Source organism: Enoplosus armatus, chromosome 4 (genome assembly GCF_043641665.1).
Source record: "Enoplosus armatus isolate fEnoArm2 chromosome 4, fEnoArm2.hap1, whole genome shotgun sequence".
In the NCBI taxonomy this organism is placed as follows: domain Eukaryota; kingdom Metazoa; phylum Chordata; class Actinopteri; order Centrarchiformes; family Enoplosidae; genus Enoplosus; species Enoplosus armatus.
This window is the reverse complement of record NC_092183.1, coordinates 12161223-12174493: the sequence shown is the minus strand read 5'-3', so window position 1 is coordinate 12174493 and position 13271 is coordinate 12161223. Positions and strand designations below refer to the sequence as shown.

Below are 13271 nucleotides of genomic sequence, written 5' to 3'. Positions count from 1 at the left end.
TGTTGAGAAATTGAAGATATTTTTTAAGACTACCGTCAGCATTTGTTGACTCGGTAGCACCCTGGGTTTTTCCTACAGAGGCTATAGCACAAATCTTTTACACAGACCACAGATTACAGCTGTTTCAGATTATGTGATGTCATTTTGGGACAACAGGAGGGCGGCAGGAGAGAAACTTTAGTCTGTTTGTGACGATGTGTGTTTTGTTGTTGTTTTGGTAGCTCACTGATTGAGGCTACCAGTGCATCTGTCAGTGTGTTTAAAGAGAGTTTTAACATAAAACCTATAAAGAAAGGCTAAAGGGACAAAAGGTGTAGGCATATGAGAAAAAGGAATAGGGAATAGTAGTGTAATGCTGTAAACGGTGACTTTGGACTTACAGGTGGTTCATTTGTTAGTCGATGGTGTGCTAGTTTTGGGGGAGCTCTGTATATGTTTTAGTGGGATTTGAAGTGATAGGACGGTACACGCAAAAAAGCCCAGAGGAACAGGTGTGTATACTCCAACTATACTGCAGGTGATGGGACACGTGTTGCGTTTAAATCTCTCATACAGGTGGTTTTCTGGTGTAGAAGATGTTGATCGGACTGAACGAACATGGCAGGAGAACAGTTGCAGGTATTTAACTTACAGGAAGCAGATCAGCAGTTTAGTCACCAAATCAAATTAGAAATGATTTGTAGCCATTTCTAAGAGAATCTGTGATAACATCATGTTCAGCGTCCTGTGTTTATCACTTAAATGACTGCAACTGTTTATACCTTTAAACAGAGTATGTGACAGTATTATTTTCTAATTTCAGTGACCAACAAGACAGCGTTATCAGGAGCTGAAAATGGGGAAGATGTTTAAAAGTGAACTCTGAAGAATGTGATTCTGGTTTGAGGAGATATAAAGCCGTGTTCATGATGGACACTCACTGCTGATATGGCTGGTAGTTACCAAAAAGTCTGGAGTCATGGAGTCAAAAAGAAATAATATCAAGATTGAAACCTTGAAAACTGATTTAAAAATCTGTCAAATTTGGTACAAGGAATTAATTGCAGATTGTGACTTTATGCTAGGAGTTCAAAGGAGCGTCAAAATGTGTCGGTCTTTGTAATACAGGATAGACGTTACAGTTGAGAGTTGAGATCACAGTATAAAAAGAAACCGAGACGTAACCTTATGACCTGACTCATGGTTGGGCCAAAGAAATCAGAAATCAGAAATCAGAAATCAGAAGACTGAATCAGACTCCTGTAGCCTTGATGAGAAACACATCAGTCACTTTTTGGAAGCTGACATCCATCGCCACGTGATTGTTCATCATACAGACGCTGCCTGTCAGTCATAGAGAGGGACAGCGATGAGAAATGACTTCAGATCAAATGAAAACAGATGTTTTAGTTAAAAAATGGTTTGGATCAACTTCTCAGGAAAGGGCATTAGCAGTTTATGTTCAAAATACAATTATGTGTCGAAAAAGAAATACAAAAAAAAATGCATTTAATCACAGCATCCACCATATAGTTTATCCATAACATTCATACATGTCTTGCTCTTATGCTATTATGAATATTCAAACACTGTATGTATTTATACCAAGTCTGTAGCTAGGCATAAACATGGCTGCAGACTGTGTGTGATGTTGTAGCCTCATTTCACTCTACCACATATGCATCCATGTCATTTTAATAGAAATATTACCCTAAAAGTCTTTACTGTTGAGAGCTAGTTACCGCAGTTTGGCCATCATAGCTGAACCTCCATATTTGGTCCACTGCTATCCAACAAGCAGTAGCAACATGGAGTCTAGATTGGCCAGTCTCTCTATCAAAGCTCTCACACAGTATTTTGGCTCATATAAAGAACTGAACTAATGCTTTAAAGTTTATTTTCAGAGATCACTCTCCGTACTCTTTGGCTGCTACAGAGGCCTCCTGCGGTGCACACCACCATCAAAGCCCTCTCATTATAACCGATCAAATGTCGCTGCCTCATATTACCAGCTGTTTTGTCATGTAACTCTGTAGACTTTATGCATTGACGAGCTTTATGCATATAGAAAATATGCAGTAACAGAACAGAGACACGCTTATTCGGGACAAAGCATTTATTTTCCTACTACAGCACATGCACTGAGTTTCGATGCTGAAACCAAGCGAAGGGCCAAACCACTATGATGACAACGTTTGCATTTAACATCACAGACTCTGAGATAAAAAAAAAAAACAGCTTCACTGTAGTGGATGAAGCTGAATCTGTATGCACTGCTAAATGATCACCATCATCCCATGAGAACTAACAGGAGGGGGGATATCATCATGAATTATCATCCCGTCTTCATGTGTAGCTGTTGCTCCTCCAGTGTGAACGTGCACCAAAATGATTCGCTGTAGATTTAGAATAAAAAAAGATTGTATAGGCTTCATGTACACAGCTGTACAGACGTAGTTTGTCCTTTATTTCTGTGCTTCATCCTCCTCTAACTAACCCGGGGTGTCTCTCACTCGCCTCCTTTTTGCTGACCTCTCAATGCAAATTGCATGACCTCATCTGTAAATACTGTGTTTATAGTTGTGGCAAAAAACCCCAATCTGGGTAAAGATTTCCTTTCTTTCTTCCCTCTGCGTGTCTTGTCTGTGTAAAGCAATCTAGATATAGGCTTGGCTGTCTTGACCATCTTAGATGAATGCATGTTCTCTGTGTTTTTACCAAGAGGAGGAAAAAGATAAAGAGTTTGAGACATTAAAAGGCTTTTTTTCACTCAATTGAAATTAGACATTGGTTATCGGAGCAGTTTAAAAACCACATTTAAACATTTAAAAACCAAAACACGTCACGCAGTGTGCTTAATTTTAATCATTGACTTGACTTGACGAGACTGAATACATGTGGTTGCTAATTCTGTTGATCCCAAAACAAAACAGGATTTTTGTCTCAGTTAAATTTTTACTCAATACAAAAAGTTAAAGTTCTTGATGGCTGCTCGGAAAAGATCATTTTACAATCTCTTAAAGAGCTGCTCTAAAATATTTGACTAGTTAGCTTCGTTGTGCTTTTTCTGTGTGTGTGTGTGTGTAAGCCATTAAACCCAGACGCTAAGCGCTAACGCTAACACCTAACCTCATTGCTAACAGAGCATGCTATTGACTGAACGATTGAATTCAGAAACATTAATTGTTTAGATGTTCAGTTTTTAAGATGTTTAAAAAAACACTGAACTGAGCAAATGGAGAATAAAACACCTCAACTCATTGCAAACAACAAAAGGCCTTTCGGTTCTGTGATAAAACAGATGTTTGGTCCCATATGACACTGTAGCATTATATTAGTGTGTAGCTCATTTATCAGTTTAGCAGCCTTCATGAGTTTAAAAGGGAATTTCACCCCTTTGACATTTAGCTCTTGTTTTGAGCTACTGAACTTGAGTTCCTGTGTTTTACAAACAGCATATAGACGGACCGAGAGTACAACTTTTGTTGCCTGTACTTACATAAAACTGTGATTAAAAAAAACATCATCGAGATCACACACACCAGTTGATGTCATATCTGAGGTATTACTTAATACAAATTCAGAAGTTCCTGACATGAGTCAAGTATTTACAAACCTTAAATTTAATTTCCTGCCTTTTTAAGTATCAGTAAAAATAAAACAACAATATAACAGAAAATGCTTCACAGACAACCAACACATGGAATTCAAAACCTAATACACAAATACTGCTTTTAATTAATTAATTTAAGATTTTAAATATTTGAACTCAGGTCTACTATATGCAAAACTATTGGACATCACATGGTATAAGAGAAAAAATAAGCTGTTGTATATTATTTCAGTGTTGTGTGGGCATGTACAGTAGCAGAATCTCTTGCACGGTCACTTTGTTGTTTTTGATTGTTAGTCAAACTGATTGTTTTGTTGTTTTATTGGTTAGTCAGATTGTTTCTTTTTTTGTTTTTGTTTGTTTTGTCATTCAGTCTCTTTTAATAAGAAACTCTGGGAGATTTAATTTAAACAATTAATCAGAAAAAAGACAAAAAAAAATCCCTAAGTAATGACCCCCTCTCTTCTGGGACAACCAAGCCTTATGAACTTTGTGAAGTGAACATTTTGAATGTTTGTATGTTATAAAAGAAAACATGGATTGTTTTATATGTTAATACTGCCACAATAAAGCTCCCTAATGAATATATATTGAAATATGGCGCCTAATGTGTGGATTATTTTATGACAGTTTGTTTATTGTGTATTTTTAAACATGTTAAAGGTTTGGCTTTAATCTCTGAGACAGAAAAGAAATCTCAATCCCTGAATTTATAGAAATTGTATTTCTAAGGAACCATCCTGTCAGCACACATTGAAGTATGAACCTGAGATTCAAGACATTTTCCCAGAACTTTCTCAAAGCTTTGTCTCCCTCATGTGGTGTTAAAGTCAGATTGCACTTTGTGTTGGCGTCACTATGGTGATGTTTGTGTGAGCAACACAAGATTTCTGGGATACGACGAGTGTTCAAACCTTTACTATCAGAAGTGGAATGTAGTAGACAAGACTAGTCCAGATTCAAGTAGAAAACGTCTTCATCCAAAGGTCTCAAGTAAGCTCTACTATACCAACTCTACAAGAAGGATTGTGCTGCAATAAATAAACGAGAGGACCTTTGTGGTAAGAGTGACTCTAGTGTAGCTGCTGTTTTCTGGTTTCAGTGGACAAAATCACTTCTCAAACATAGAGAGAACATTTACATAAGCAGGAAGAGGTATGTTTGATACAACAGGTGTTTAATATTTTTTGCATGATGATTATTTTTGTGTAGTGCATCAAATGTAAATGGATTTTGGTTTTGCTTCTTCTGTTTCAACAGGACAGTGTTGTCACTTTAAGACATTAAAGTGTGTACAGTCTGATCATCAATGTCCTGGAAGGAAAACAACACATTTGACGTAACAATAAATGACTTTCCTTCAACAAGAGAATGCATGAAGGCTGTGTGATGTCGCGAGGAGACAGAAAATAACCCTGCTTCACAATTCAGACCTTAAATAAAAGGTGTATACCGACAGGCTAAATACCATGAATGTATGACAATGGATGAATCTAAAAAACATGAGCCACAGATGACTTTTCAAACAGCAAATCCAACTATGGAGACACATCCTATCACAAGAGCAGGAGGTGCTGCGTCTGAACTCCTAGAGGACTCTGGGAATTGTAGGCAGATCATCAACCAGGAGCTTCGTCTTCTCAGTGACTCTTTCTTCAGTGAGCAGCAGAAGTTGAGGTACGTGTTGGACTGGGCTCACACTTTCCTCAGCAGTGGGTCAGACCAGGAATTCTGCAGAGCTGACAGCTTGATATCAGCTAATGACGAGCCGAGGGAAACACAGGAAGAATCACCTGCAAATAAGCATCCATCTGCAGATAAATACCATCATCCTGTCTCCTGTACTGCAGGTCGTAATGGGGTGTCTGGTGTAGAGAAGGTTTGGCAACTTGAACCATTAAATTATGAGAACAGTGAATCAAATAACCACCCCTGTGCATATAAACCTCCTTTTCCAGACGATCCCTGCATCCCCTTCTCCTTTACCCCGGGGAGAGGTGAGGTAACTCGGCCTGAGTGCAGAGAAATTCCTGAAAATATGAAATGTATGGAGCTACAGGATGCCACCGATAAACAAACTCATAGCCAAGACAACAACTGCAGAACAAGCAGGCTGTTTGTATCCAATCAAAGACAACGCACCAACTTATCAGACAGAAACACAAATCAAGCGCTTGCATCAGACGGCGCAATATGCTTGATCAAAGAATCCACATCATGCTGGAGCGATATACGTCACAAGAGGAGCATGGGGTTGAAACTGAGTTATAAAACAGCTGGTGCTCAGTCAGAAAGAGACAAATCAGGACATCAGATGGTGCAGAGCAAAGGAAAGGTTGAGGAGGGGAAGGTGGGAACAAAGACGGAAGTTGTGAAGAAGAAAACAGAGGATGCTAGGATGGGCAAAAGGAAGGGGAAGGTAAATGAAGAACAAGAATCTAGCTCAGTGTTTGCGGTGTTCTCAAAGAATAAGACAAGCAACAGTGAGCCTGAGAGGACACAGGGACACATGGAGAAGACTAGCTGTCATTTGAAAATACCACCAACTTTGACTGTGTATGAGCAGTACCAGCTTTATGTGGATCAACTGCATCCCTTCAGAGTAAGACAAAGCCGACATATCGAACCGAGATGCTTCACAGAGTCACCTGAGAGAAAGACATCTGAAGAAATTGAAGCACCTGTCCTGCCTTCATCTTGCTTTGAGTTTAACTCTTCCACCACAAATCCTGAGATTAAAAAACGTCTTAATAAAGTAGGAAGCAAAAGGGTTACAGCTGCAGAAATCATAAAGGAGAGGAGTTCAGATGTCATTAATAAATCTAAATACAATAGAAATAAAACACTTACTGAACATGTACGGACCAAACGTTGTGACAATTTGACTGTGAAGGAAACATCTGCAGCCATTTGTGCTGAGAGTAGACCTGTTTGTCAGAGAAACACGGTTACCAGCAGCACACCTTTGGACCTTGACAGAAACAAATGTGGTGAATTGATTAAAGGAACTGCAGGGAGCTTAACTTCAACCGATAACGTCATTAACACGCCTATGGAGCACCTGAGGACTGCACCTGGTGATAATGTTCCCGCTGTGGAGAGTCCTGCACTCACCGCTAACCCAGGTACTGAATATCACATATGACAGCAGTTAAATGTTGTACCAGCGTCAGCCATTACTGTCTAGAGTTGTGGTTCCCAACCTGGGTGTCAGGTGCCCTCCAAGGGATCACAAAATAAATCTGATTAAAAGGACAGAAATGAAGACAAAACATACTTTTGCTCGACAAATTTATATATTTTTTCAGTGTTTTCTCTAATCTTTTGCATTCTTTTGTAAAATGAAACCATCTTAGAGGGAAAATCCCTCTTGGGTGAAATTATTGACAAATCATTGACTTATGCGGCATGTGACGAGGACAGAGGGACTTTAGGTAAAAAGGTTGGGAATTGGTCCAGGGCAAGTTTTAGGTTTGCGTACTATTTTGTTCTCAGCAATTTAATTTTAGTTTACTCTTCACACAGTGGCCAAATAGGTGATACAATAAATAAATAAATAAATAAATGATGATGATGATTTGTATATGTGTGTGTGCATGAATATACTGCATGTGTTTCTCTCTATGTGTGTCCTTGTGTGATTTGCCTCTGTCTTTGTCTGTGTTCAGGTTTGTTTCCAAAGAGAACCGGACGTAATATGGGCGTAAAGGGTTGTTGGAGTCGTGTCAAAGGTCCAAAGAAAAAAGTTTCAGTGAGACTCTGTGAAAAGTCAAGTGTCTCCCGGTCTTCTTCGACCAATAAAGAAATTTTGCAAAGGTAACAGATAAACTCCTCATTTATCATCACCCATTCAGCAATGCTCTGCTTTTTAGTCTTTAGTTTCTTTGCAAACATGGATCCACAATTTGATAAAAAGCAACATAACTTAGCAACACATGTACTTTTAGGGGAGTGAATGTACTTCCTGATGGACAAAATTAGTGCATCTAGTATATCTAATATCGAAAGCATGGCTCTTTCAAATCAGCTCTACAACCGGTGTCTGATGAAAGGTTTTCTTAATGTACCGTACTATACTATTGTGTCAGGCTGAACCTCCCCCTGTGTCTCCTGCAGAGCTCAGTCATCAGGAGTAATCAAACACACAAAAAGACACACACCAGAGGACAAAGTGAAACCTACTTCAGCCTATAGAGACAAACACAAATGTCTGCCACCTACAGGGACACACATACCTCTTCATGATGACCCCGGACCAACGTCACCAGCTCAGAGTGAGTTCAACACCAAAATGACATGCTGAGAATATTACCTACAAACACAGGAAACGCTACAAAAAGCAAAGTCGGCAACAAGTCATATGAATGGCTTCATTTTAATGGGTTTACACTTGTGGTGCCCCATAACACAGATTTACTTCTGTTCCTTATGAGAAGTCTTTGTTTGAAATCAATTTCACACTTTATCGGGCATCATTCAAGCAGCAAGTCATAAGATAAATGGGATTTTCATGGGAGTTAAAAAAGGTTTCTGTGTGCGTACTTGTGTTACTCAATGATATTGAGACAAAAATATGTTCCGACGGTCTCATTACACGGACTCATCTCCTGTACAGAGACACAAGGCCTCACAAGGTTGACTATTTATTTTAAAAGTTAAAACTTTGTTTTCAGTTGACGTTAGAAAAAGGTTGAGGTTATAGGGTGAAGTTATGCTTCAGATTGTAGTGGTTAATTAATGAAAAGCACCGTAGACAAAAATAAAAGGTTGATAGAGGAGGGGCTTTTAAATTAAACTGATTACGTAACTATTTATTTAGTAAAGTCATGCAACAGTAAAAGTTTAGTAAGACATAAGTAACGTCCAACAATGTTTAATTTCTTTCCATTTTAACCCAAAAAAACTAACTTTTTTACCCTAATAGAATATCAATTTAAAACTCTTTGTTTACCTTTATAGGTGGATGTCAATGTGAACAATCTGAGTGCAAACACAGCGTAAGAAATCTTTACTTCTGCTCTTTGTTCATAATATTATTAATATTATTATTAACACACATTTATCAAATGCTTTAAAAGCCCACGTCATTTGTAATTAAGAGAATGCTTTGGCTTTCTATCTGTTTGGTTTGAGAGTCATAATGTGTTGTTGTTGTTGTTATGCCTGTCAGCCAGCAGGTGTCCCTGTTTGTGGCCGCTGGTTGAGTCTGCCTGATGAGGTGTGGCTGTCCATCCTGTCTCTGCTGCCTCACAGTGATCTGTGCAGAGTGGTGCAGGTCTGCAGCCGCCTCCACACACTGGCCACCGATCACACACTCTGTGAGTCGGCCGGCGTCACTGTAAACACTTCTCACCTGAAAATAAAGATTGCATGTTTTGGTCATAGTTAGTGTTAAGCAGCCTTTTGCATCAAGGTTCAGGTTAAACACTGGAGTCAATGACATGGGTGAGTGGGATGTCCTGAACGTTTCCAAGTAGTGTGTGTGTGTGTGTGTGTGTGTGTGTGTGTGTGTGTGTATGTGTGTGTGTCACGGCACATGGTGTGTTCTCATGATGTAAGTGGTGTACTGTACCACTCCCTGGACAAACATACAGTAAGATAACCCAGACCTGCACCATCACATGCTCTCATATCTGCACACACACACACACACTGTAGGTCAGTTTTGAATCACCAAAACAAGTTGACATACTGAAAACTAAATCTTTCTCTTTCTGAAGGGAAAGATCTGAGGATTGAAAACTCCAACCTGACGGAGCGGTGGTTGCTTTGTGTGGGCAGACGTCGTCCTCGCAGTCTGTGTCTGTACAGCTGCAGTGGCCTGTCTCTCACCTCCTGGTGGCTGGAGGTGTTTTTCAGTCTGTGTAGAAACTTTCTGGAGGTAAAACAGTAAATCGGAACTCATCGAGTCGAGCCAAGAGATGTCTTTATTGTGGGGTGCTTTATTGAGAGCTCAGAGAAGTGTGGTGAAAGCTTTTGGATGTTTGCCATCACATGATGTTACAGCGTCCTCCTGATCAATAAGCCACTGTGCTGTCTGTGTGTTATGTAAAAAGAAATTCTTCCACTTGGAAGGCAAAAAGCAAAAGAGGTTTAAAGTGAAACTTCTGTCATTCTTCTTTCTATTGACACTGTGAATTTATTGACCTCACATCCTGAATCCATCTGCCTGCTGTCCATGTCAACAACACATATGAAAGTACAGTACACAACGTGTTACTGAAGCCAACAGTAACTCACCACTGCTACATCCTTTATTCTGAGAAAAGTAATATTAGTACTGGCTGGACAATTGTACTCTGTAACCCACATCATATCTATCCTGTCATTTGTTAATTACAGGAACTCAAGGTCACAAGTTGTACTGGTCCTGGTCTCCATGGTGACCAGATGCTGCCTCTGATTGGGCAGCTGTGTCATCATGTGACCAGCGTGGATGTGAGCTGGAGTGGAGCAACAGACACAGGAGTGAAAGCTCTGAGTGACTGCTGCGCAGGGTCAGTTTCACACACACACACACACACACACACACACACACACACACACACACACACACACACACACACACACACACACACACACATTTCACTGGTAAACTTGATCACACAGAAATACAATAACAGGTGGACAGGTAATAAAATAACGGCAGGATGGACGGATGTTATTCAGTATTGATCTTTCATTTATCTTGTAGGTTGCAACTAAAATCTGTTGTCCTGAACGGCTGTCATGTCACTGATGACCCACTGATGAAACTCGTCATGAGGCACAAAGAAAGGTCAGTATGTCTATATTTATTTATGTACTGTAAAATATAAAGTTACCACAGCTTATATAGGCGAAGCAGTTGCATGTGTGTATACTGTATGGGTGTGTTTTCCTGTCTTTGACTTTGAATAAATTGTTGTTCATAATGTATTTATACATGTGGATGCCTCTGTGTGACTATTGTCCCTTTAACACCAAGTTGTTTGATGTGACTGATATGATTTCATCATGTTGCATCTACATTTAGTCAAGTGTCTCTTTGTTCAGCCAGAATTAAATCTGATTCATATTTCATACCTTTAAAATCCAAATTTGTGACCTGACGACTTGTGTTTTTGCTCCATTTGGCAATGATGATTCCCACTTCCAACATGGCAATTTCCCCGTACTTGGTACATAATTAGTACATAACTGTCTTAACATTAGGGGAAGTTGTCCTCTTCAGCTGTCGATGTACAGCAGAAGATGTAGCTCAATATACTGAGGAGGTTTGGTTGTGAGGCTGTATTCGTTCAGGCTAGAACGTGTCTTTGTTCACCTCCAGAAGTGAATGTGACAGTCACATTTGCATTTTCACCTTTTGCACTTTTTAGTGGATAATCCATCCAGATATAATGTTTGTTCCTGTTTGTGTGAGCGTGTTCCCACATTAGTCTGTGCAGATTGGAGGTTTTTGGCTGTCAGTTCATCACTGCATCTTGTCTACAGAGAGTATATGAGGTACTTTATTTTGAAAAGTAACCAAACACAATTTATCTTGTTTAACTGCTTAAAATTTAACTGTTAAAATTTCAAAAGAAATGTTGAAAATATGTCTCAAACATGCTTCAGCATGCGAATATGCTTTGTAATATGCTTTTTCATCATGTCTTTATATTTTTTCAATGTCTATAAAACACAATATGTTTTACGGTATGTACAGTTTTTCAGTTTCTGTGTTTTAGATGTGTCCTGGCCTCCAGCATCTCAACATCGGACAGGTGCCGAAAGTCAACGCACACAGTCTCACGGTGATGACATCACAGCTCAAATGTCTCATTTCACTAAATCTCACTGGACTACAGGCGGTGAGTTTCTCATTTTGTGACTCAAAATTCCAGAAATGTTAAATTCAAAGTTTTGTATGATCAAGAAATGCTCTCTCTGAATTTTAAGATTCAAAGTCTTGATGAACCTGGAGATTTAAACAGCCTCTCTGCATCCTTTTTTACTGCATCAGGTCACTGATGCCGCAGTGGACACTTTGCTTCAGAACTGTGTCAAACTTCAGAGTTTGACCTTCAGTTCCTGTCCTGGAGTCACTGACCTGACCCTGCACAGCATCAGCAAATACACACCTTGTATCAGGTACACACACACACACACACTACCACACAACTGTATAGACTTACATTAATTCCCTTGAGAAGTGCCCTAACTTTAATCTAACCTTATCCCGACTTATAAGAGCAGGTCTCAACCCTAAAGTTCATGGTTAACTTTTAGGGTTTGTACCAACAGAAGTAGTGTGTACTGCAGGAAATCACAAAAAAAGGTTAGACTCATGTATGTCCAGTTCTGGTTGGTAGTCTGGACTAATGTGGTCTTGACATCTTGACAGTTATAAATGTGTTTGTGTGTCAGATCCCTGGATGTGAGTGGCTGTAAGGCAGTCACAGATGCAGGGGTTCGGTTTCTGGCTTTGGGATGCAGAAGACTTCAGCAGCTGGATCTCAGCTCCACTGGCACGGGAAGCAGAGGGTACAATACGTCACACAACAACTTGAGCTGTATGTTTCTCTGTGTTTGGGACTGTGTGTGATATGTCATACTGTCCAAGATATACCATTCCTTTTGAATGGACCCCATCTACTATAACAACACACTTAAGCTGTGTGTGTAGTGTTGTCCCCATATATATAGATATCAGCTATGTAACATGATGAGTAACATGTTATAGTAAGTTACAGAAAAAATGATGTGTGTTTGACACAGGGTTACTCTACTGGCAAATTACTGCAGCGGACACCTCCATACTGTCAAACTCAGTTTCTGCCACATCCCCTTAGAGAACATACTGAAGCTCTGCAGACGCTGCAAGAGGTAAACACACACACGTGGGCACAAATAAATGTTTATCTTTCCAGAAAATACAAAGTCAGTATTTCTCTGCCTTTATTTCACATTTTTGCCATTAAACTCCGTGGGGCTTTCATAAGATATAATATAGCCGGCCCTACCTCCATGTTATGATGCCAACCATGAATACAATCAGCAACTGTTTGGATGAGATCAGCTGCTAGTGGTGTAGTTATGAGAATGATACACCAGAATAAAAAAAGTCTAGCACCTACTACCAACATCGAACATCTAACTGTGTGATAACTTGTTTCCATGTTTCTCTCTCTTTTTAGGTTGAAGGTGCTCCATCTCTACGGCTGTGCCCACCTCCCCACTGAGAGAGAGATCAGAGAAGCGAACACTGCTGTGGAAGTTCACCCTCTGCAAACATCTGCACACAACTGGACAGATATACACGACGTGTCGAAGAGCAACACTGAGTAACAGTAGATCATCCACATATCGTAGCATTTTTACTTTCATTGCATTTATTTATGTGATATTGCAGTAATGGGCTATATGAGGTCTGCTGGGTCTCAAGGAGGACTATGTTCAGAGATGAATAAAATGCTTTTAAAAGAACCTGTATGGGTTTGACTGTGTGTGTTTGGAGATGGTTTTCAGATGTGCCATAACCATCCTGACGCTCTATTCCCTGCAGGGCATCAAGTGTTTAATCTCAACATAATCCAGCTGTGGTGGAATCTTTGAAATGGGTTATTTGAGTTTCTCTAGTTTTGATCAGGCTCATTAACTTGCTATCTTTACCTCGGCTGATTGGTTATCCCCGTATTTCTATGAGAAAAAGACA

The 13271-nt window shown here is 39.6% G+C and overlaps 1 protein-coding gene across 1 annotated transcript; it reads left to right on the top strand.

Moving 5' to 3' along the window:
* The first annotated feature begins 5132 nt into the window (after positions 1 to 5132).
* Positions 5133 to 12904, top strand: LOC139283782 (F-box/LRR-repeat protein 2-like). The gene is made up of 13 exons (XM_070903820.1): positions 5133 to 5304; positions 5443 to 5589; positions 7261 to 7343; positions 8763 to 8910; positions 9313 to 9473; positions 9935 to 10089; positions 10287 to 10370; positions 11014 to 11080; positions 11305 to 11427; positions 11580 to 11707; positions 11984 to 12100; positions 12335 to 12442; positions 12754 to 12904. Exons 1-13 carry the CDS (start codon positions 5133 to 5135, stop codon positions 12902 to 12904), a joined length of 1644 nt encoding a protein of 547 aa, XP_070759921.1.
* Positions 12905 to 13271: the final 367 nt, after the last annotated feature.